Source organism: Drosophila santomea, chromosome 3R (assembly GCF_016746245.2).
Source record: "Drosophila santomea strain STO CAGO 1482 chromosome 3R, Prin_Dsan_1.1, whole genome shotgun sequence".
Classification (NCBI taxonomy): Eukaryota; Metazoa; Arthropoda; class Insecta; order Diptera; family Drosophilidae; genus Drosophila; species Drosophila santomea.
This window is the reverse complement of record NC_053019.2, coordinates 20386093-20411264: the sequence shown is the minus strand read 5'-3', so window position 1 is coordinate 20411264 and position 25172 is coordinate 20386093. Positions and strand designations below refer to the sequence as shown.

The 25172-nt window shown below is 43.9% G+C and overlaps 1 protein-coding gene across 4 annotated transcripts in view; it reads left to right on the top strand.

Annotated features, from left to right (window-relative positions):
• The window catches only part of LOC120451154 (extracellular serine/threonine protein CG31145), a 65797-nt gene that overhangs the window by 25643 nt on the left and 14982 nt on the right, over window positions 1-25172 (top strand). For 3 of the 4 annotated variants that reach the window (XM_039634581.1, XM_039634583.1, XM_044006283.1), the window contains 5 exons: window positions 9565-9629; window positions 12487-12659; window positions 12986-13713; window positions 17630-18484; window positions 22649-22927. In XM_039634581.1, the coding sequence (XP_039490515.1) occupies window positions 12636-12659; window positions 12986-13713; window positions 17630-18484; window positions 22649-22927 (1886 nt within the window). In that variant the 5' untranslated portion in view covers window positions 9565-9629; window positions 12487-12635. Of the gene's footprint in view, window positions 1-9564; window positions 9630-12486; window positions 12660-12985; window positions 13714-17629; window positions 18485-18546; window positions 18768-22648; window positions 22928-25172 lie in introns of those variants that run through there. The other variant, XM_039634585.2, reaches the window with a different exon arrangement.

The following is a 25172-nucleotide window of genomic DNA, read 5'->3' as shown; positions in this document are numbered from 1 at the left end:
ATTCATGCGGCAGAAGGTGCAATTGATTGCAGTTGCAGTTGCAGTTGCTTGTTTGTTTGTTGTTTTGTTTGTTTGCCGGTTGCTGGGAGCAGCATGTTACTGGGCTTCTGGGTTTGTTTCTGGGCTGCTGCTGGTCGTTCTCCCGGCGATAAAATACCATTCAGCAGTGGCTCTCAATGGAAAGTGGGCAAAAACTTCACTTGAGTTATTGATTATGTTGCTTATCATATGGTTTCGTCGATGAAGCACCACCACCACATTTGGTGAAGCATCACCACCCACATTTCAAATGGAAAATTGAGCGAACATAAACAAAACTTGTGGCTTACAAATTTCACTGCTTGTGGCCATGCACAATTCGTTCCAAAATTTATTTAAATCGTTACATCTTGGTATATCTAATATATATACTTTATCTATAATTTTGACAAATTAGCTGAAACTGTGTGCTGAAGGTCAAATAAGTAGATTAAGATGTTAATTAATTAATTGTTTTCCGTAACCCCCTATATATGGTTAAGTGTCTAAAGTGAGATTTGTAATTTTGCACTTTAAAATCTATTAGAAAACAAAAGAAGGTAATTCCTCTGATACACAAAGTGCACATACATATGTATCATAAACCATTGTCTAAGGATTTTCCACACACAAGCATGAGTATCTATGGAAATGATCAGGGAACTTTATGGGTCCACTTGAAGTTATCGCATATCAACGAACCTTTTTGCTCTTCCCGACTTTGTTTTGCATTTTTCGATAATTAAGCTCTTCTCCCACGCTCGATCTCATGGATCGTGGGCTCCTCGATGCCTTGGAGCCTCTTATGCAATGCCTCAAAATTGTTGCCTGATGTTGCTGCTGCTGCTGCTGATGCTGCTGGTGATGTTGCAGTTGCAGATGCAATTTCCAAAGTTACTGCTGGTTGCAGCCTGGTCACGGGGCTTCCAATCCCAAGTTGGCACACATTGTTGCCTGCTTTAAGTGGACACAGTGTGTCGCTTGCACTTTTCTTTAACAACGTTGCATGGGTCTCTTTACTTTTCCTGTTTTATTTCGCCGTTGTCTTTCCGTTGCTTATGACAAAACGCTTTTCCCCTCCATGTCACATAATGCCAGCTTCCCAGCTAAAAAAAAAAGGCTGTGTGCTAAAAAAAACAGAAAAAGAAACTGTAAAAATTGTCAAACAGCAACCGAATACGCCACGCATGCCTGAGGGTAATTCAAGACTCGAAGTGTGTCGCCAAAGGTGGAAGAGGAGCCACCGACGCATTGTTGCCACAGCCGAGCAAATTTACAAATGCACGTGCGAGGCAAAAACTCAAGAGGTGGAGCCACCAGATGGTGCGAAGAGATATGTGTGCTTACAGACAAGCCTGCCTAAGTTGGACCGACAAAATAAAGTTCTATATTATTACTCAAGTGAAATGGGTTCAACATCCTATTATGACTTCAATAATATTTTATATAATGCATTTGCTATTATAATCATCATAGATGAGCCAGTAGAGTTGCTTGCCCACATGGTTGAATAAATAAGCCAAGCCATGTTATTACAACATTTTCAAGAAGCTTGAACTTACATGTATGTATGATGGACTGTTTTAACAAGTGTGTGCTGCTGCAAGTTAAACATGAAAGTGAAATCTTCGCATGCTGCCGCCTCGCTGCTTCCGTCGAGTGGCAGTCATGGGTTTACGTTTATTGTTACCTCTGCCACATGCAGCATTGCGACTGCAACATTGCACCCAGCTACGTTCCAAGTTGCAAGTTCCGAGTTCCCAGTTTGCAGTTCGCAGTTCGCAGTTCCCAGTTCCCTTCACCTTTCACTGGGCCGTCAGTATTTAGTGCTAGGACTGCTATTTGGTAGCCAAGTGCAGTGGCACTGGCAGTAGATGTGGATGTGTATGTGAATGTGGAAGCGGCAGCAGTCATCGTTGATGTCGCTTGTCGTCGCCGCTCGTCGGTTGCCAAGTTGCACGTGAAATAAGTGAAATTGCAGCCCGGTGGCAGTCGGTAGTTGGTAGTTGGTAGTTGCTAGCTTGCCAGTTTGCCAGCTGGCAGAGTAGCAATTGTTTCTAATTGCCATGGCCCAGGGCATCTGCAGCAGCATCAGCATCAGCATCAGCATCAGCATTAGGGGCTGCTGGCATTTGTTGCTCGTTTAAAATATTTAACTTTTTCATTCATTCGGGGCAGCAATTAAATGCTATAACCGCGAGCCCAGTTATGAGCCTGACAAGTGCACAACTCGATTATGACAGAATGCATGTATTTATGTGTGCTTATAAATGTATCCTTTTTAAACGTATTTAATTCGTGCGTGTGAGTGTGTGTGTGTGTATGGGTGTGTGTGGGTGTATATGTGTGGTGTGGTGTGCGTTGGCGTAATAAAAATAATGTAAATGTAAATTGCCATATTAACAGGGCGAAAAGCGGCCGACGAAATGATTGCGATAAACGCAAATAAAGCATTGACAAACGGACCAAAGGACCAAGGACATCGGTGGTGCGCATGGTGGTGCGGATGGTGGTGCGGCGTTAAGCCCTCCGCTGAGAGCAATTACGCCGAGCGAACCACAACGAGCGGAGCGCTCTGTCCAAAGTGTCCTTAAGCGCCGTGTCGCGTTTTGCCTGCCAGGCTGTTTTATTTTCATTTAATGCTGCATTTCCGTTTCCTCATTGCCACATTGCCTTATTGCGTATACGCACCGTGTACGACCCTGTATTTGTGTGCGACGCCTCGACCGTGTTTTAATAACTGCCCGTTGGCTGTTGGCTGTTGGCTGTTGGTCGACCTGGGCGACTGGAGGCCGAATGCCGAATGCCGTCCATCCGTTCATGTTGTCAGTTGGCCTGTCAATTACATTTTAAATTTCTTGCCGTTAATTTTGATGCTCGCGGCACACGTCCGCTCTGGGCTGATAGGTATCACGGTGGCACTGTGCTTTTAAGCAGATTAAGGACACTTTTTGGCCTTGCTCATTTTGAAGGACCTTTTTTTTTTTGGGCAGGGTGGTTGGCTCGCGTTTTATCAGCATTACTCTCTGGACGGGCGAAAGTCATTAAATGTATTTTTGTAAACGTCCCGGCGGCCCATTGTGAAATTGTATCTTGTATTTTGTATTTCGCCTTTTTTTTATTCGTCCACGCATCTGATGTCCTTGCTGGCTATGTCCTCTGCTCGCTAAACTTTCAGTGGCCGAATTCATTTCATTTGCAATCAGGCAACGAGGCACGACAAGAGAGAGCCATAACAAATGCTTAAAATATATAAATTGGGTCTCTGCATCTCGCTGCGCGGAAAAACATTTTTTATCGGCCTCGCCTTGGCCAAGTGGGGCAGTTTTATTTACTTGAGCGCAGTTTCTCTGCTCCTCACTCTCTTCTTCCCTACTCTGCACTTCACTTCGTTTTGTTAATTTGATTTTTATCTGCTTTTTATTTACTTGCCATCCCCGGTCAGCTTTTGCAGCACCTGGCATCTCATTTGCACGTGGCGCATACGCCCCGTTGACGGCTGCTTGATTTTTATTTAGGGTCCTTCATTTTTTTCTCTTTTTTCCAAGCATTCAGTGTGCAAGCTTGTTGGGAAATTCTGCTCCCACTTTGTATACTTACATATATATGTATGTATATCTATGTGTGTGTATTCCCAGGCTAATCGCAAGACAAAAGCCCAAGCTTTTCACACCTTTAATCTCTGTTAATTGGGGCTAGGGTCCAGGCCGTCCTGCTCCATGGCTAAAGCAGCAAAGAGGAAAAAAAATCTACCAATTATGCTCTGCAGACCTAATTGCTTCCTGGCCCAGTGCGTCCGCTTGGCTCCCAACTTGATTTTTATAATAATGATACCGGATATTTAAGTAGATGCCGGCACAAGCTGCTGGCAACTAGCAAAATCACAACAAGAACTACAATCTGCCCCTCCTCCTTCCAACTCGCCCACTTTTGTGGCAGCCAAAAAAAAATACACTATATATATGGACATATACCCGAACAGAACAATGGGTATAGAAAAAGGGACGCACTGTGGCAAAAGATGTTCGAAAAACGTGATGATGCATCACAAGAGATTGAGTTGCAAATAAAAAGCCAATTAAATGGCACAAAAAAAGTTTACAGTTTAAAGGCTTAGATGCTACTTATCCAATTACACAGAATTTCAAATATCAAATGGCTATTTTTAATTGCTTTATTAATGGCCTGCAATACAGTTTATATCCCTTCTTTAAAATCAATTAAAATGTTTGTATTTCATTACTCTCTTGTTTGTTTGCAATAAAAATATGGCAAAACCGGGCGTGTTGTTTGATTTCCTTTTGATACCTTTTTAATTGCCTAAAAACTATTTAATGTGCATTTGAAATGCAAGTTGTGATTACAAAATTGTTTTGTTTTATGCGCCTCACTGCGCATCGAAATAAAATTCTGCAACAATTTACAATTAAATTGCTTCTTAAGTGCCTGAATGCCGTATTCAATATTGGTTTTATTACCGCCCAAAGCCAAAATTCGCACCAATGGAGTGCAAATGAAGGAAATCCACTTGCTGGAACAGTGAATTCTGGAGTAAATGGTTAAGTAATGGTGTACCATTACTTATGCTCAGCATAAATATGCACATTGTAATGATGACCAGCACTTTTGCACAAATAGTTTCCTCTCCGTGTGTTAATGCTGTCAAAAGTCACCCGATTCTGACAGCATTTTCCTTGCGGCGTTGATTTGGGTCTTCCTGTATTGTGCCAGTTGGACCCACTGTGCGAAGTGGGGAAAGAAGTGCTCGGAGTTGGCTGGGCAAAAGTATCTTGAAGTCATTTGTGCAGACTCTAATGATTTCCGCTAGTTTCCGTTTCGTTGTCATTGTCCACGTCTCCATTGCCGTATGCACAAGGCATCCAACTGGGCTCCACCATTCCACCAGTCCACTCCATTTCCCATTTTCCTGCCAAATTAAGGTTTTCCCCCAGCCCCCTCCCCGCATTTGTTGGACATGCAACGACCTTCTGCCTTCGGTGGTTCGTGCTGTTATTGTTATTATTGTTGCGTGTCGGTGCGTTGGTTGTTTGGCTTGATAAAGAAATTATTGTAATCTGGCTTGAATTTGAGCTCTGTGCTATGTGCTCTGTGCTCTACTGCGACGCTGTCGCACTCTGAACTTAATCAAATTGTATGGCTAATGGAAATGAAGCGGTTATCCACACACTCACACACTCACACACCCAGCACCCTCACACAACCAAAAAGCCGGCGGCGGCAATTGCTGTTAATGAAATTGTCTGGCAAAATGCGTTCCACGATGCCGCGAATCGTGTGAGTTGAGCTGCCGCCAATGGCATTTATATATAATTGCTTATAATTCAACCAATTTACAGCTCATAAAGCTGCAGACAAAATGTTAGCCAAACCAAATTCAATGTATGAGCACCCTTGGAATCAAAAACGCAAGGTGTAAATTAAGTGGGAGTTTTTATACAAATTTATAGCATATGCTTTGAAGTTATGAAGTTAGTTCAGCTTGGAAAATACGCTGCAAATTGATAATTTAATATTGATATATTTAAAACATACGCATATGCAGTGTTCATTTATTTACTACAAATGAATTCTTTAGCTAATAGCTTACTGATGCAATTACCAACCTATTAGTGATAGCAATCAGAAGTGTTTTCCTGGAATGCCAGCTATTTGATGCCATATAATTCCAATTTCTATTAACCATACATTCCCGACTTTAATCATGCCAAATTGCTCTCGGGTTAAGCCCATTTTTTTGGGGCCCTCTATGATCGATTAGATTCAATTAGATATGGCCAGTAAGTGATTTATTACCCATACCATACACATTGCTTTGGTTTATGGATACACTTTGATTATAACATGGGTGTATGTTATAGTAGAAACAAAGCCTGTCACATGCAACACGTGAGTTACCGCCGCGACAATGACAACAATAACAACAGCCATGACAACAACAATGGCAGGCAACAAACAAACAAACAAACAAATAGACGACAACAATCAAACTTGTTTTGAGTGTTTCCCATAATCAACTGCGACTTCAGCGTGTGAATTTTATTTTTCGGTTACAAACGAGTTCCGTCTTTAAAGCACACTATTTCTTTCTTTTCTGTTTGCAATTGCAATGCACTTAGCTGTTGCAGAAATTGAAACCCAAATATACAACTTTTTTAATAAAGTTTGGTGCTCATGTTTGTCCAAAATAAGTTTAGAATTCTTAAAAAAATTCCAAAGCAATTTATAAAGTGTAAGCAACTAATGTATACTTTTTGCTGCAGTATCTATATACATATGTATATAGAAGCCAACTTTAAGGAAAGGAAAGGGAATTATTTTTATAATTTCCAAGCCATATTTTTTCTTAGTGCAGCGAGCTGTTGCTGGTGTAACTATTGTAGCAGTGCTTGTTTGCACAATATTTCACGCATACGTGCCTCTTCATAGCGGCAGCCAGAGTGGGTGGTGCTGGGTGGTTGAGTGGGTGGCTGGGCGGTTCGGTGGGTGGCGAAATGCGCTCTGCCGTAAAATTGCGCGCAATTGGGTTTTTTGTTTGTGGGGGAGTACGCGAGTATGTTGGCTTAACGACAACAAACTGAACACTTTTGGACTGAGCGCGGGTTCTGGATTGTGTTCAACATAGCAGAAAATTATGAGTTAATGGATTTTGTTTAATATTTCTTTTTTGCCTTTCGTTGTACATCGCGAATCGCATTGTTTGCTGCATTATAACGATTTGCAACAAGCCGCAAAGTGTTGACAGCCACATGGTTTTTTTTTTCGTTGCCTTTTGCACTGACAGAGCATGAAAGTGTTGAGTGTTGTCACCGCAAAAAGCATTCAACAACAATGATACGCTCGTTGGGCAAATGCCTCCTCCATTTGCGCCACACCATCGTTACTAGTGGCGTCTGCTGAGTCTTCAATTTGTTGCAAAATCAAGTTCAATGTTGCAGCGAAAGTTTCTGGACAAAAAAACAGAGAAGGTGAAACAAGAGAGACGGCTGAGTGACAGCCAGATTTGCTCCTTGGCTGCATAATCAATGTAATTAAATGCGGAAATTGTTTGGCGCAGTGCAAAACTGATTTGCAGCTTGACGTAAACGCTTCCATTGAAGCCCCATCAACAGACCCAGCCCCAAGCCCCCAGCTTCAAGCTCCAAGCCACTTGGCTCCATGGATCCATGGCTCCATAGCCCCCCATTTTGACTACAACTCCCGATTTGCACTCGGAACCGGCGACGTTGTCATTAAGAAAGCCAGCGAGCTTAGTTTCGAGTTAGGCGCATAAAAAATACGCTTTAAAAAGTCTTAAAAAATAATTGGAAATAAATATTTAAAGCATTGTAAATCAAATGTTACGAACATTCATTTTCTTTACATCCAAATGATGTAAGCTTACAGCCAAATGATGTAAACGTATTTGCTGCGACCTTGGCCTTAAAGTAACTAATTTACAGGGTATGCAGAAGAGCGTCTAATCGGCTGGCGACGCACAGGAAGCGTATTTAGTGGGAAGAGCAGGACCACGTTGTCTGCCATTCGCAAATACACAGGAATGTGCAATTATCCAGCGTAATTGCTTTCAATACACCAAAACGCTCAACCACATAATTAGAAAATTACAAATTGAATGCCAGAAATTTGGCTAGAAAATTAGATAGAGCAACGGCTAGAGTGGAATAACTGGAAAAGTAGATGAAGTTTAACTTTGATGTTATCGCTTAGAATTAGTATCATGGGCCGCAATGCAAATTTAACAATACGCGTATAAGCCAAAGCGATGCGGCCAATGCAAATTCTATTAAGCGAGTCACTGCCCCATAATGAAATTAAATTCAAACACTGGCCAGCAATGCATTTATAACTGCATATAACAGCGCACTAATATTTATACGTGAATTAATTATTTCGCATAAAGATCCGGCTTATGCAGCGTTTTTGGCGTTTGCAGTTCAGTGTGAGTTTTAAAATATTTATACTATTAATTTGCTCATTTCCAATGCACTTGCAGCTTTGTCCTTGCCCCGTTTTTACCTTTATATTTACCTGATGGTTTGGGGTTTTTTTTTTATATATTTTACAACTTTTCCTACTGCGGTTTGATATTGTAAAATAATTTATTTAAATTGAATTTCTTTGCGGTTGATTTATGGGCAAGTCCAGCTGAATAGAATAAATGAGTATAAATAAAGCTGAAATGTGGGACAGTCGGGGATATACTGAAAGCGATTCGCAATTTAGTTGATGGCATTAAAGACTTGAGAACTCGAGAGTTTTCTTTTGAGCTCACTGGGCTCAGTGGCCACTCCACCAGAAGTAAAGTCCTCTATTATTTAATAAGTTTCCTATTCGTCTCACTTATTTGTGTCCCAAAGCCTTTGAAATCTCTTTGGGCGGTCTGTTTTGCTTGGCCAGCGTTTATTTATTTCCCAGTGAAATAGCCAGTGAAAAGCGAAATTGCATATTTGCTTTTATTATAATAAATGCCAATTTGGCCGACTGCAATTCAATTACGTGAGCACCGTGAAAATTTCCCTTTTCGTTTGTTGTTTTTCCTAGCTTTTCCTACCCCGCCGCTGAGCTTGAGTTTTCCCATTGCAAAACGTGCGGCTCTCAAGAGACTGCGGCCTGGGCCTCATAATCTCTGGAAAACGTGAGTTTCGGTTTCGGTTTCGGCCTGGCCAACTGGATAGCCTAGCCCTATAAGCCGTCATCTTTTCGTTGAGAGCTTATGCACTCGAAAAAGAGTTTAAAAATATATGTTAGAAAAATATATGTCAACTGTTTTTTCTAGGACAAAGTTCATATATTTTAAGATCTGCTGTTATAAAATACCATTTATATATCCCTCTTTACTTCTTTAAATATTTGCTTGAGAATGATGTAGTCATCTTGAGTGTAGCAATGAAAAAGTACATGTAATGCTGGGGATGCCAGCCAAGGCAATCATGACAGCGACGATGCAACAGTCGAGTGAATTGGATAATTGCGTATAATTTTAATGGATCGAATAGCAATCGATGTCTGCGAGGAATGGCTTCGTTTACTTGGTTTTCCTCTTAAAAGCGCGTTGTGTGTTAATGTGTGTGGCTTATTATTGGGCCGTCAGATGCAACGTCATCGTATCGCATCAATCTGCTCTGCAAAACGCTTTTGTTTCGCCTACAACCGTTGTGCATTATCTGGGGCCTTTGGGGCATGCCACGTCATGGCATCAGATGATACAATCAATACAATCAATACAAACTGCTGCAAACCTGCACCAAAACTAATGATCCACAAGGACTTTGATTTCACATATTGAGTAAGGGCATTTAATTGAAATTCGCTCCACTGCTCACTGTTGTCTTTCAATCGAATTCAAGCCTAATGGCTTGTTGTCTTCGCTTGTCTTCGGTTAACATTTCATTTACTGCTCTCGTGCATTGATTATGCAAAGTGATTCGATTCTATTTTCATCTGCTATTTGATGTTGGGAGCCATTATAAATGCTCGTTTATCAATTCCGAATGCTAATCAGAATGCTTCTTCCTTAATTTACAGTTGATGAATGTGCCAGGACTCCTCCAACTCCACCTCCACCTCCACCGGCGGGCCGTTTGAATTGGGTAAGTTCTGGTTATTAGTTCATTGTTTGCCAGTTGGAATTGTTACGCCTCTCAAACACACGGGCACGTGTCACTTCTGTCCGTCAGTCAGTCAGTCAAGCAGTCATTTTATCACTTTGTCACTTTGCCCTACCAGCAGATAGCAGTGTAAGATTAGGATTTGCTCTCTCCACGGGATGGTCACCAGTGGAATGGCCAGCGGAGTGGGTGTGTGTCCAGTGGAGTCCTGTCATCGGCATGCAAATGTCGCCAGCTCTGTGACATTTGCATTTGCAACGCCCGCAATTAAATACGTGGGCGGTAGGTGGCGCGTTGGTGGTTTGTTGGATTGCTGGATTGGTGAATTGCTGGATTGGTGGATTGGCGGCCTGGCGGGTGTGGGTGGCAATTGCAATAGCAATGCGTCATACCAAAGTGTTGCGTGCTGCATTTTAAATGAATATTTTATGCCAACTTTCCGGCTCACTCCCGCACGCCTTAAATTATGCAATGCAATGCAATGCACTACTGCCATACAGAAGGCCCAAATGCGTGTCGCATTTTAATGGCTCGTCGCCGAGAGTCGAAGACGAGTTCTCGACGGGATTGCGAGTGGGAAATAAAAGTTAAAATTGTCGGGAGTGCATTTTTATGGTCCATATGTAGTGGAATACATATTCGAATATTTATAGCCGCCTCCATCGCTTGCGGAGCTATGCGTCTAGACGTCAGTCAGTTAAAGCCGAAATGAAAACCTATTAAGACCGCTTATACCCTGTAAGTTGATGCATTTTTTGGCCATACCAACAAAATGAACATAGTTCTTTAACTGACTCTATAAAGACTTTCCTTAAAAAATATATCCTATTTCATTTTATTCGCTTAAGAATAGAGATTATGCTTTCTTTAGCTATATAGGATTATTATCATTTTGAAAATATAATTATTCTATAAAATTTTAATGGAATATTCTAAAATACCCTTGTTATCTGCGGACAAGAGGTATTCAAAAAATCATTTGGCCAGAAGCGAGAGAAAGATAGACAGCCAACAGGCAAATGCACTTTACCCGGAATGTGTCAAGTGCGGAGAGCATAAGATGACTCGCATTGAGCTGCCCGAACGGATATATAGACGAATAGATAGATAGATACATAGATAGATAGATAGATATATAGACAGATAGCTGTAGAGACTTAGCTGCATGCCAGACATTCATCTCAATTTATCGTGCTTAGCCGCATATTCCGGCAGATCGAAGTGTCGCCTGCGTATATATCAAAGTCTCAGGCAGGACTCTCAGGACTTGCAGGACTCACACAGGGTATAGTTGTTGCACACATGTGTAGTGTGAGTACGGTGTGTGTGTGCGTGTGTGCCAGAGTGTTGTTGTGTGTGCAAGTGCGTGAGTATACGTGAGCTGCAGTTGTCATTCCAAGCCGTATCCTTCGCATCCCTTCCCTATTCGTAACCCGTTTCTCTTTGGCAAACAAGTAATTTCACTTGACATGCAATTTTTTGTGGGCTTCCCTCAGTCCTCGGCTCTCGTCCTTTTTCCATCTTTTCCCTCTCAGGACAAACAAAACAGATGTAACGCTGCATCGGATAGGAATCTTCTCCTTTCGCCATCTTCGTGCATGCATTCTGCGTGTGTGTGTGTGTGGTTGTGTGTGTGTGTGTGGGTTTGAGAGTCCCAAACCACGTTTGATTATTTTGGCTGAAAAACCACACACACGCACACACACACACACACGCAAGAGCTGCAAGGAGAAAAAATGGAAAGTATTCCTGTCTTACAGCTGAAAAATGTCAATGCCAAGGAGCGGGTAAAAAGAGACACGATGCGGGAAAGCAAGCTGGGGAAAATCGCTTTTTCCCAGGGCTGGAAAACTCTCTGTGGACAGCCTGGCAGAGAATCTAAAATGCATTTTTGCTAGCATTCATCATTAAATCTGCTCGTACTGTGCCACATATGGCCATCAAATGCAGCAAGACAAAAAACGATAAGAGTTGATTAAAACTGCTTTTTAAAACACACACACATTTCAGTATGGCAACGAAAGAGCTTAAATTTAAATACGAAATCAAAAGGAAAGCATACTTTCCACGACATGGCTTTACGCATTAAGTAAAGTATGGCAAGTATTTGCGGCGGGTAAAAATATATATATGTGCTCCTATTTAATATTTATTTGGCACACAAACGCGAGCACATTTTCAAAGATCTACATTCAGTGACATTGCTGATCCGCCCTGTTTGTCTTTTGCCGAGCGTAAATAGGAAAATATGCAGCCAACATAGTCGAAAATTGTTTGAAAGCTACATTTCCACGCATTTCCATTTGTGACTGCTGTTGGTATTTGGTAAACACGAAATATCTGTGCTTCAAGATATTGCCGGATTTTCCTTTGGTTTTTTTTTTTTCATTTTTTCTTTTTGTGTGCTGCAGTTCCACTGAGCTGGAAGAAGTGCCGGAGGAGTGCTTTCGTTTTCGGCCTTAGTTTTCCCACCGCCCAGAATTTTCCTAAACCCAAAGCAGGAAACCCCCCCCCCCCCAAAGCATCGCCCCCTGCTCCGCTGGCATCGACATAGACGGACATCAGCACTTAAACGCTTCACACATGCTGTCCGTTTCTCTTTGGATACCAAAACGATTTTTTCTGGCTCTTTGCTTCTGTTGTTGTCGTTGCCATTGCTGTGTTTTTCCGGAATTATCCGCTTATGCTAATCTGTCTAACGATTTTGAAATTTTGATGTTTCCTCTCTCTCTCTCTCTCTTTCTCTATCTCTCACTCTGGCCATCGTTGGGTTTTCCTGAACTTTCCACACACACACACACACACACACCAATTCACTTCACCGAATTGATTCATGCAGCCTTGAGATACACTTGCCACAAGGAAAAGCGAGGAAAAATCGGCAAGTGCAAACGCTGCTGGTAGCTGTGTGCCACATCCACTTGATGACCCCAGTCGGCTGGAGGAGGAAAAGTCTCCTAGTTGGCCTCCTCGAGTCCGCCTCATTCAATGTCACTTGCCTCGAGGACGAGTGTAAGTAGCACTCCACAAATGTTTTCATCCGATTATGAAAGGGCGCCGAATTGACCGAGCATTGTCCTCTCTGTCCGTGGAGTTTTCCTTCCAGTTTGGTTTCTACTTGAGTTTCATTGAGTTGAATTGCGTTGAGTTGTGTTCGCGTTGATGGCTTAAATTATTGTTGGTTTGGCACTATTCGTAAGATAACAATTGTTCTGCCGTTACACCCCGTTGTTCGATTCTACTAACACCGAAAGTTTGCTTCCCCTTTGCTTGAGCATGAACCCGAAATTGGGCAAGAGCTTTCCATTTACAATTACGCGTCTCTCCATCAAAACCAGGTTAAGTCAGGCGGCAGCGAAGTGGACTTAAGGCAACGGAATGCCAGCATCCGGAACCTCTTCGCCCCCTCGCCGGCTGAGTTGGCCAAAAAGAAGGAATCCCGTCAAAGGAGCCGCAGCCAGAGCAGCTTCTCGCTCCAGAGAGCCAGCAGCCAGGATGATGCGATTGGCAATGGTATCGGTATGGGTATGGGATTGGGATTGGGATTGGGTAGCCAGATGGGTAGCAAGATGGGCAGCCAGATGGGCCTGCCCAGTTCCAGCAATAGCTACGATGATTACGCTCTGGGCATAAATCAATTGCCAATGACTGCGAATCAATCGGCAGTGAGACAATACAATGGGCAGGACCATAACGAGCTGGGCTCAAGTCCCTATGCACCGGCTTCTACAACGACATCGGCACTCCCAGTAATTCCCAGGACATCGCACAATGGCTGCCATCAGAGTGCATTTGAATTGGCAATGAGCAGGACTCCAACGGAGCACAAAAACTGGAAGTCGACGAGCCAGCTGGAAAATTTTATTAACAGCAACGAGAAGCTGCAGCAGGAGCAGCAATGGCAGCAGGAAACTTCTGTTGACTTTGGTAATGAAATGACCTGGGGCAAATCTGCTGAGAAATCGCTGCCATTGAATCACCTGCTGCAAGATGGAGGATTTTCCCGAGACGACCAGTGGGATTTGGACTTTCAGACGGAGCAGCGCGAAAGTTTGCACAGCCAAAGGTAAATTGACAAAGGGGCCAAAAGTGCAGGGAACAGAGATAGAGAACAGTGAGTGGCGAAGGAATAGCCAGTAAGGCAACTAACCCAAACTGCGTTTAGCTTTTCTATTCTCTATTTTCCATTTTCCATTTTCCAAACCCTTGCACCCGCCGCAATTTGCTGAAGTTTAGCGGATGCTTCAATGGCCATACAAGAGAGAAGGGAGCCATGTAAATGAGCCAAACGTGTAAGCCAAACTAACCTTGACACCCTCGATTCAACTGAACTCGACTCGACCGAATTGGCAACACGATGGCTGCAACAGTTTGGCCAACATTTGCATATCGAATGGCATCGCGATTGATTGCCGATTGCCCGTTCGATTGGGTCGATAAGGTGGCGGCCCATTCGTCGTAATGGCAACAGTACCATAGTTGTAAGCAGCTCAAGTGCAAACCGCTCAAATAGTGTGGCAACAAATCGATCAATAAGTCGGGTCTTTTGTGGCATCGCCATCGACATCGCCAACGGAATCGGATTCGGATTCGTATCCCAGCCAGTGGAATTCTCGACTGCCATCGATGCGTGGCCAGGTCACGCGGGGCAACTGGGTGGATTTAGATTTAGATGTGGATGTGGATGTGGATGCACTGAGCGTGTCACTTCAAGCTGTTGCACAATCGCTGATTTGATTCGAATCGAGCTGAGTTTCAAGCGGGTTACGCATTGCATTTGTTAACAACAAAATTACAAGGGTATCCCCCTCCAACAGCAGTGCAATCATGCAGAGCAAATCGGGGAAGGGGAAAGAAAAAACTGGATAATGTGAGGGTCTAGCAGCTGCAGCGATTCAAGTGCGCCACAACTACTATATAATATCAAGTGCGGAGCGAGAGTCCACGGAATGCAGTTCGTTGACCGGCGAAGGCTAATTGAGCTGGAGAAAGGTAGCGGAAAGGCATTTGTCAAGTTTGATTGAAAGGGAGTTTGATTTATTGCATTGCGATAACCCAGTTCAATTCAGAGTGCTCCACTTTGGCTTCAAATTGATTTAGTGTTTGGTTAGCGTAGTGTTTTGTATTGTTCACAGTATGTGACTTCATACTGGAAAAGCTTATAGGGTTAATAAGGTCACAGCAACTTCCCACGTTTGTTTCTTATGAGTCCCGCCTCCTAAAGTGGAATGATTAATATGGCGCAATATTAACATATCCCTCACTCAACTCATTGCGATATGGTGCTCTAAATTGTTTTGCACTTCATTGCAGCCCCCAGCTCATTTGCAGTACATCTCGCCTCATTTCGCTTTCTTTACAATTTTTTGCACATTATTTTATTTTATTTTTCTTGCCCTGGCTATATGTCTGATTAATAAAAACAAAGCGCAAATTGGAAAGGAAATTGCTGTCACTCACTGGCGATGTTGTTGCTGCTGTCAGCAATTGCATTAAAACGATTGGTGTTGCTGTTGCTGTTGCCGTTGCTATTTTTACTCGACTCTTAGTTGACTCCAGAGCCTCGACCCTCGACGATGCGGCATTTAAATACACCGCATGAGTTTAATTTAATGCAACGCAGCAGTTTTATCAAGCGACAACAAAATGCGACGACAGCAGTTGCTGTTAACTGCGTTCACTTCGCCCTTCTCGCACTCACACTCAAACTCGCACTTGCCATGTCACTGCCACAGTGCTTATCGCCCTCACCGGCTGGCTGATAGGGCAAACTCGTGTGGATGACGCCTCTCCAGCCCATCAGCCCACCCACTTTCACTGGGATTACGTATGTGCTTTGCATTTGACTGCCCATTGATGTTGCCAACGCGCTGCTGACGGCGGGAGATGTGTGATGTGCCATTGTGTTGCGCCGGGCCAAGTCTCTTCAGCCGAGTTCCTTGTACACGTACTTCATGTACCATACCTAAACCCACCAATCCATGACCCCTAACCATCCCCGTCGTCTGCTGCTAACCCCTTGGCCACGCCCACGCTGCGACTGTCAAATCATCTCGTCATGGATATGAGCAATTGCCAGGATCTCATCCTGCAGTGCAGAGCACTGGGGCGAGGAGAACCTGCATAGAAAATTGGCATGATATGTGATTTGATTGACATGGCATGGCGATCCTGCTGCTGCTGCTGCTGTTGCTTTTGCTCCTTCTTTTGCAGACATTTTCGACCGCCCTTTGTTTGCCAATTTAGTGCCGCCTCTGTCATTTTATTCGTATCAGTACTGCTTGTAATCAGCATTTTTGCCAACGATTTGGACGTTTAATTTGTGAGCCGAGTTACGTCAGCAACAAATCGGTAGGCCTGTCAATCAAAGGGTTTCGCATTCAATTTGCAGCCCATACAGTAATGCACTCACGAAAATATTGAAACTTGAATTAAACCAAATGTAACCAATACTTACGAGCTTACACTTGTCCAAAATAAATGTCTAGTTTTATGATTGAAGATTTGCTTTTATGGGAAACCGAAAATTTTGTTTAGTACCTGGACAATTTCTCGTTTTACTGGCGACCTAAGCCCTCTTTTTTTCGAGTGGATGTGGAGTGCTGGAATATTTTGGTCACATTTAATGCAGTTACGGCATTTGTTGCCCAGGGCAATTCAACATTTTGCCCACAATATTCGGTTGTCGAGCGACCGTGGCCGTGTTGACTTTGCATGTGGGCAGAAAAGCATGCAGCTACAAGCTTCGTTAGCTTACCACCCATCACCCATCACCCGATGGCCAAACGGCCAAAGAGACAACGGCCACTTTGCAGGTTCTATTCCAGAAACAGCAGATCCTGGCACCGACCAGCTCTTCCTGTTGTAGTTACAATTCAAATTCCGACTGGAACCAGCGCCACGAGCTGGTTGCCTGCAGAATATGCTTCATGCTACGTGGGCCAGCAAAAAACATGAACAATAAAAGTGGAGACAATAAAATGGCACTACAACAAGCTAACTTGATGGCACCGGCAAAAGGCACTGGCAATACCAACAACAACACGCAAGAGCAGCGATAACGGTGGCCGGCGCAAAAAACAAAAAAACGGGGAAAAAAGAACAAAAAAAATGGCTGCTGTCGCATTTCCGGTGGCAGTCAACATGGCGGATGCCGTGACGCCGCTTTATGAATAACCAGACACAAAATACGAACTGCAAAATGGCCAAAGGATCATATTTTTGAAAGTCGATATGGTTTAGGGATAGTCAGTCCACAACTCTGATATGTGGAGCGTGTGTTATGAATTTGCCAATTGAAAAATAAATAACGAGCTTATCACATAAATAAACAATATCAACACACCGGGGACCTTGAAAAGTGCAAATTTACGCATGGAAATTGCGAAAATAAATGGTTTTAATGAAAAATCAATTCGTGATATCATTGCAAATTGGCAGAGCGAAAATAAAATATTATTCGTTGATAATTGATGTTTTATTCAGCGTCATTATTCAGATTTTGATGAAGTTTTTATGTTTCATTTCTAGTTTTTGCGCACTTCTGCTTTTTAGAAAATGGTTGAAACTTTAAGAAAACCATTTAAATACAATTTACATTTAAAACCAATAAATTTGTTTTATGAGCAAAATAAATATATTACAATCTTTACATATATTGAGCAATGTAACAATATTTTTTTTATTACTCTCCTGTGTCTGTAATATTTCCATCAAATGCATATTTAAAGCATTTATTTATAGGCGTATTTTTCATAAAAAGTTGGTCCAAAAATAAAACGTGTCTCCTTTGCTTCAGTGCTGTTGGCGGATAGGATTTGCTGCGATTTCTTTTGTGACTTCTTTGTATTCGTGCTAGACCCTTAAAGTCATGAAAACTTAATAGAATTTTGATTGCCTATCACGAGCACTACACATCGCAGCAACCGGCACCCTTGAATTCGCATGGGTTTTTAATGAAATTTCCCGCTTTTTTTTTACAGCTATCGACCAGCTCAATCGACGCCGCTGGCACAGCGCCTGCAGCGCTTTCGATATCGCCAGCAATTGCAGTTGCAGTTGCAGCAAGAGCCGCATCAGCACCAGCAACAGCAGCAACAGCAACAACAATCGAGTACTGATATCGACGTTTATGATAGCCCCTTTAACGGCCAGTTATCAGCTGAACCAATAGGCGTAGCCAATTGGCGGAGGGGAAACCTCGAAGGGCCCGTTGGCGGGAGAGCTCCAGTTGAAGCTGAGCACTCAGCGGAGCAGGCGGAGCTGCCGCCGGATCGAGTGCTATACCCAGACTCGGAACCGGAGGAAGAGGAGGCAGCGCCACGACGCCGCGTTGTAATCCGGCGTCGCATAGTGCGCACCAGTCGCACCAACACACAAGAACCACAAACTCCAGATCCACAAACGGTGCAATCCTCCAACGATAGCTCAACTCCGGCCGAGATCAACGGACGCAATCTTGGCTGGCTGACCAGATTGCGCAGCTTTGGTTCGATCAATAGGAAACACCAGCAGACTGCCGCACCGGCGGCTCAACTTGGCCAGCAAATAGCCAATTCTGTTGCAAGCAACAGCAGTTGCAACACCAACAATCCCATCATGGCCGTCCTGCGTACTATGAAATTAAAGGAGCGACTGGTCATCAGTCTGGGCGCCACACTCGTCCTGCTCACCCTACTGCTCATCGTCGATGTGCAGATGGACTTTGGGGTGGCCAATCGCCACCTCCTCCAGCAGCAGCAGCACCAGAAGATCCGGCTGGGCAACGACTACGATGCCACCGGCGGCGGCGGTGGTGGAATGCTGCACGAGTTCAAGCGCAAATTCCTGCAGAAGAGGTAAGTTCTGTTCACATTCCCTGTGTCCGTTTCGTCGAAATCTGACTCATCTATTGCTCCAGTCCCGTCATTAATCAGCGGATACCTTGCGAGTTCGCTTGGGCTTGGAATGTGGGTTTCGATGGATGGATGGCAAGCTAGGATGTTGTAATGATTCCCGGCGAGTATCGTAATGAAAACTGACCCTCATTGAATTAATGAGGCATTAGTGCATGCACAAGGTAGCTGGAATTTGGTTCTCAGCTATCACAGTCTGGCTTGAAACCTGGGCAGCTATAGTAGAGTATAGTACTCGAAGTTTTGTATTAGCTAAGTGGAAGGTTACAAGTTAATGACCAATTCAATAAATAGTCCATAAACGCAGTTAAACCATTTACCACTGCTTCAATACATTTCCTCCTTCTTCATTTCAAACACCCAGGTAGCAAAAAGCAGCGTGTTGAAACTTAGTATTCTTGGTATTCCCAAGAGTGACCAAAGCAAATGGGCCACCGCTGGCCATTCCGGGGGATTAAAAATTATGCACAAATCGCAAAACGGGGTCGGGCCATTGACTCCGGCAAACAAGCAACAACCCACAGGTTCCCATTCCCCTGGGGCGACTGAACATGGCAGGGTACATAATTCAATTTAGCTGAAATGCAACAAAAGTTGCAATAAAACTTGGTTGGCCCCGGCATTAAAACGTAATTTGCTACAAAACATAAACCCAAGGCAGGGCCAACTTCTTCTTGGGAACTATAGTACATGGAGTACAAGGAGTACAAGGAATACAAGAAAGCGGAACCAGCACAGGAGCGCCATGTTAATGCCTTTTTCCTTTGCCATGGAGAATATATACAGACGAATGGGGCCGAGACGCTTTACCTTTGAACACTTCATTTTTTTCCATGTTGGCCACTTTTTGCGTTGCGTGCGGTGGGTGAAGTGGGTTGAAAGTGGGTGAAGTGGGTTGAAAGTGGGTGAGAGTGGGTTGAAAGTGGGTGGACTTTAAGGGTCCGCAGCCATTTTGCTGCGGCTGGCGGAAGTCGAGTAATAAAACATCAAAATGACGCAGCAAGGCGCAAGGGAAACTGTTAAGACCATCCTTCCCAGGTCCCAGTTCCCAAGTCCCAGGACTTCCACTTCCTCCCAGGTGCAGTAAACGACTCCGGTTCGCATCGCCATCCCGTTCGCTTGCTAGTTCGGTTTCGTTTCCAGCTTTCAAGCTGTGAGCTCCTGCTACCGCTACCGCTTCCCGCGCCGGCAACATAAAACGCCAATGTTTAGCCAGTAAATATTTAATTAATTCATAAGCCGCCTGCCACCAGCCCGTAAAATGAATGCCTTCGGAAAGCGTTCCATACCATTCGCTGCTTCCGAGGGCTACCACCACCACCTCAGCCAGAAAGCCGGAGCTTCAAGCTCCGCCCTGCTATCTACTTATGCGCCAGGGCAAATGCAAAATTATGATGCCTCCATGCACTGAGTCGTGCAACGCGGCTGTGAAGCGTAATAAATTCTATTTAAGCATCAAATGTTTGCCCCATCTTCTCCACCATCTCCATCTTCAGACGCCCCCGAAAAGACCGTGGAAACTTGCTTGGAACTCGCTCCGCTTCCTGATTTCCTGTCTTGTCTCCTCGCCTCGCCTCGCCTCGCCCGCGCCAGCCTTATAATTTTTTAATTATTTCATTAAAAACTGAAAACTGAGGCAGCAACTTGGCAATGCTGCAAATGGTGTTCGCCGTCCACGGAGCAGTGCGAAAAATTCATTTTCACAGATGATTCTCATTTTTTCGGGCTGTTATCAATCTTTATTCTATTTTCCGTGTTTTTTCATTTTATCGTCGGCAATTTCTTAACCCTTTTAATTAAAGTTGCTGTTGCTGACAGAGATTTTAATCCACTTGTTTTAACACTTTTTTAATTTCATTAAATCAAATAAAAATTATTAAGATTCATACCAACTTAAGTATACTATTTTTGTGCAGGATTTCGTAAACTTAAATGGGTTCTAGCAAGATTCGATTTAACATAATTATTAGAAACTCGGAACAATTTGAACGTAACAAGCCATAGCCACCCATGAACTTGACAAGATTGCATTTTCCATGGACGGCAGCCGGATATGCCGCACCCAAATCCAATTAGGACTCCCTGAAATCCATCCATTAACCCCTGACAGTGTCACAGCTTTCGACTTGCATAAACTTTTACCTATCACCTATGATCCTGTGGCTGGCGGCGCGTTGTCGTCCTGCATTTGTTGCAGGGCCGTCTATTGCCATTACAGTTGCAGTTGACTGGTTAATTAACCGCAGCACATGGCCAGCTTATGTGACCAGCGTTACGCACACCACGTGGCACCACTTTAATGAGCAAAGTTTCGCCTTCGCCAAAGTGTAATTAAGTGCACGCCATATCCACATCCATATCCACACCCACATCCATCGATCAGTGCAGTCGAAAACAAAAGAGGGTTAACACTACTACCTCCTATATATATCCTTTATGGCGGAAACAATTTTGAACGAGCCGCATAAATATGAAGGACCCTTCCTGCAAGTGGCTGCACAAGGAGCGACTTAAATACTTATTAGCACATAAAGTGGCATTATGCGGCTGCCAATAAAATGCGCGAAAACGCGCGAAATCCGCCCAGGCTCATTGCGTCGGAAAATTCTTAATAAGCCCCCGGCGGCGTGGAAAAAGGCTCTTTGTCACCCGCTCAGATATTGTCTCATGCGAAAATGGCATGGGGAAAATGGCAAATGTTGACAGCTTCTCTCGGCTGTTGGTGTTGGCCTATCTGCTGTCTTGGCCCAGACATTCTCTGGCAACTGTTAATTGAAAAAGTTTTGCATTCTCACCCGGCATTCTTACACACATGTGTGTGTTTGTGTGTGCAACACACCTGTCTGCTTGACGGATAAGACAAGGCGCCGACAGACAGAGGACTTTCGTCCCAAAAACTTGACATACTTTGGGATACAATTAAAAAAAAGATAAATATAAGTGAGAATTTTGAGCATAACGACAATTTACGACAAAAACACAAATTTCGAGATGCTGGCCTAATGATGTGCACTCCGCTCAGCCTGTGCACACGAGTGCTGTCATTTGGCTTAATGGTCACACAACTGGTGCATAATTCTCGGTTTCCCGGGACATCCACATGCACATCCACATCCATATGCTAACGAGGTGGAGGCGGAAACTGGGCCGGAAACGGAGCATCCGGCCAGGCCAGGTTGGATACCAAGCATTTCGCCGAGAGCTGTTAAGAGTCAAGGCTAGCAAAATGGATGCAACAAATTCCAAAACTTTAATTCATTTTTCAAGCACTCTTTTTGTCTGAAGCAGGCGCTGTCTAAACGGCTGCTGATTACCAGCACCAGCACAGTGGAATAGGTGGGCAAAATATTGCGCAAACTTTGAGCGAAATATGAGCATCTAAATGTGTATACAAATCACATTGTCATATAGATAGACTAAAGTTGAAACTTGTGTCTAATACAGAAAGCAAACTTATAAATTGTTCAGAAATTTGTCTCCTCTTTTTTTTACGTTCAGATTGTCTAAAGAAACTTGTGCAAATAATGTTCGCCAAAGTTTGCACTATTTACCTGATATTAGAGGCATGTCCCCTAGGTGTCGCCACTGTTCCAACGTGTATGGCTTGTGGTTTTGCCCCCTTGAAGTGCCTGCAATTTCAGTTTATTGCAGTCGAGTGAAGAGTCCCATGTGGATCTAAGCTTGTGGGTATAGGTGTGTGGATGTGGATGTGGATGTGGATGAGGGTGTAGGTGTGTGTGTGTGGGTGTGGGTGTGGGTGTGTTGCGTCTTAGGTAAACGCAACTAAAATCCTGGCTGACAAAGTTTGCAGCTTAGCTGCAGCAAGTGCGTGTCTTTGGGAGCCTGGCCAGGGGGCACTTAGCTGTCTAGGCTGCTTCAGTTCAGTGTAGCTCAATGGCTGCCACTAAAAGGCACTGGGCCACTTGGCAGTTGCAATTAGCAACGAGAGCCACCCGCACCATTGTCAAGAGCACCCGGCTTCTGGGGTCTCCGCTAATTATGGCAATTTTTCCCCCTTGCTTTTTCTTGTACATTTAACTCACTTTTATGCAGCTCCTCTTTAAGCAGTGGTACTTTCGGTTTCATCTAAATGCCTCTCTCTTCCAGCAACTCCTCCGGCTCCAAGGAGGCATCCACACAGGCGGGAGCCAGCCAGAGTGGCGCGGCGACCAGTGGCCAGGATGCGGCGGCCGGAGCTTCGGGCGGAGCAGCTGGAGGCGGCACATCGCGGACCACGTCGACGAGGAAGCCAACGCCACACGATCGCTATGCGGATCTGCAGAAGCACCTGCTCAGCGATGAGTACTCGCATGTGATTGTGGACAATGCGCCGGATGTGAGCAGGGACAATCCCACGCTGGCCGAGATGCTGCACCGCAAGGCCAGGTGAGTGGCACATAAAAACCAGTAGCGAGAAAATTCAATTTCCCTTGAGCGGAAGGACATAATGCTTACATTTTTTTTTGTTCATTTGTGTTGTACTCTGGGGCCCCCGAGCCACTTTATACGGCTACGTGGTAATTGATAGTGAAGGTGGGCGGGGGGCTTTTTACGGTTCTAGGAGGGGGGGAAAAACGTAAGGGGATAGTAAAAAAGAGGAGCGTGGAAGTGCGGCAAGCAGTTACGGGCACTTTTCGGGATTCAACGGAATTGAAATGATTTTTATTGAAATTTACGCTCCATTTACGTGACACATTTACGTTTTAGACATTTAGCCTGTGCACTTGAGGAAATCATAACTATGTCTGCGGAAATAAGATACCTTTGTCTTTTAACTATATTATAGTAACCATTATTTTCTAACGAGGTAGATAGACTGCAGTTAATTCCCGCATTTAGGTATGGTATGCCAACTATAGCTATGTATTTTGCTGAGTGTATGCCCCCCAGAAAGTTCTCGGTGCACAGATCTTTACGGGCATGTCTCTATCTGTCGCTGGTAAGTGTTGCCTGATTGTTGTTGCCGGTGGCAACTGTTCTGTTCTACTTCTCACTGCTCCATCCCGATGCCGACCGCCGATAACGTTGATGAGCGTTTGCCTTGTCTCAACATGGCGTATGCGTAATTTCATGCGAGCACAATCAAATAAAAGTGCAATAAAGAAATCAATGTGGATTTCCACTACCACCCAGCACAGCATCCCCATTTCTTATCTGCGTCACCGTTGGCGGCATCTCTGCCATTTTCCCCTCTAGGTTTTACCACCCGCACACACTTGAGACAGCAATGAAATTTATTTCGACGAGTTTTCATTTGATTTTCTTTTTCGGTAATCAGCTTAGTTTTCTCCATCTTCCGCCCGGTCCTTTTCAGCGATTTCCCTTTGCCTTTTACAATGCGTTTGGCGAATCGTTTTGCTAGTTTTTATCAAAATTGAATACGTAGCGTATGAGTAATTTCATTTGCTTCAATAGTTGCTTCAACGTTGGGTCCCAGCTGAAGTTGCACAAAAATTCCGGGAGTTGCGGAGAAAGTGAAGCAAATCGAAAATGGTTAAAATGGCTAAAATGCAAAGTGGCAAAAACTTGTCAAGTTGTTGCTGCTCTTCTTGTTGTTGTTGGGTGGATTGGGTGGTTGCTATGGTGGTTGTTGTCTGGTTTTGGCCAAGTGTGGGCGTCGGCATTAGCATAAAATGCTTGATTTTCTAATTTATAGCACATCACCGAAAAGCAAGCCGGAAAGTTTGCTACTTCTTTTTTTTTTGTGTGCTGTTTTGGTGTGTCGCACGTAGCAAAATGCAAATTTCATTAACAAGCGAAATTGCTGCCAGTAAATGTGCAGGGTAAAAAAAAAAAGCTGAAAAGGAAGGCTGAAGGTTTAGGTTTACCTGGCTTAGCTGGGCCAAGAAGTTCGGATGCTCTTGCAAGCAAAGTGCAAATTTTAGGGCAGTCATTCTATTAAAACACTTGCTTACTACATAATGGTACTTAGTTTTTGGCTTAGTACTTAGTTTGCAAGTTTGGGCTTTGCAAAATTAACAAAATAACAAAAGGTAATCCCATCAAACCAATTTTAGAATGTTCATTTTGAAAAGCATTTAAGTGATTCAGCGCAATAACCTGCCTTCTAGTGCCAATTGCAGTGAAACGCTAATCCTTGCAACTCCGCCTCCTACAACTAATCAAGCCGAAAGGGATAGAAGGATCTGAGTTGGCTGAAAACAGGATCAAGGCGGTGCCCAGATGCTGTCGCCTGTCTCTCGTTTTCCCGGCGATATCTCATTAAAATTCTGTCGCCGAGCAGCTTCCCACATGCTCGACGTGCTCCCATATCCTCGTCCCATTTAGTTGGCGGCTTAGTCAGCACTTTTTGGCCCAGAGCTCTGCTAACAATGCAGCCAAGAAATGACTGCAGGTGGGGTAACAAAAAAAAAAAAAAAAAAAAAAATACCAAAAAAAAATAGAAGAATGCAAGCAATGTGACAAAATGCAAATGTGCCTAAAAATTAGACTAGATGAGTTATTACCAGCGGCAGCTGAAGAGTCAGGTACATGGCTGTCCGGCATTAGTCGGGTATATAATTACGACAAAGTTGCCTGCTGAATCAGCCCAAGTCCCGGGGTCGCTTTTAATTAGTATGACAAATTTTTAATTAGCTTGCAATTGCGAGCAGCGAGCGCCGAGCGGTGG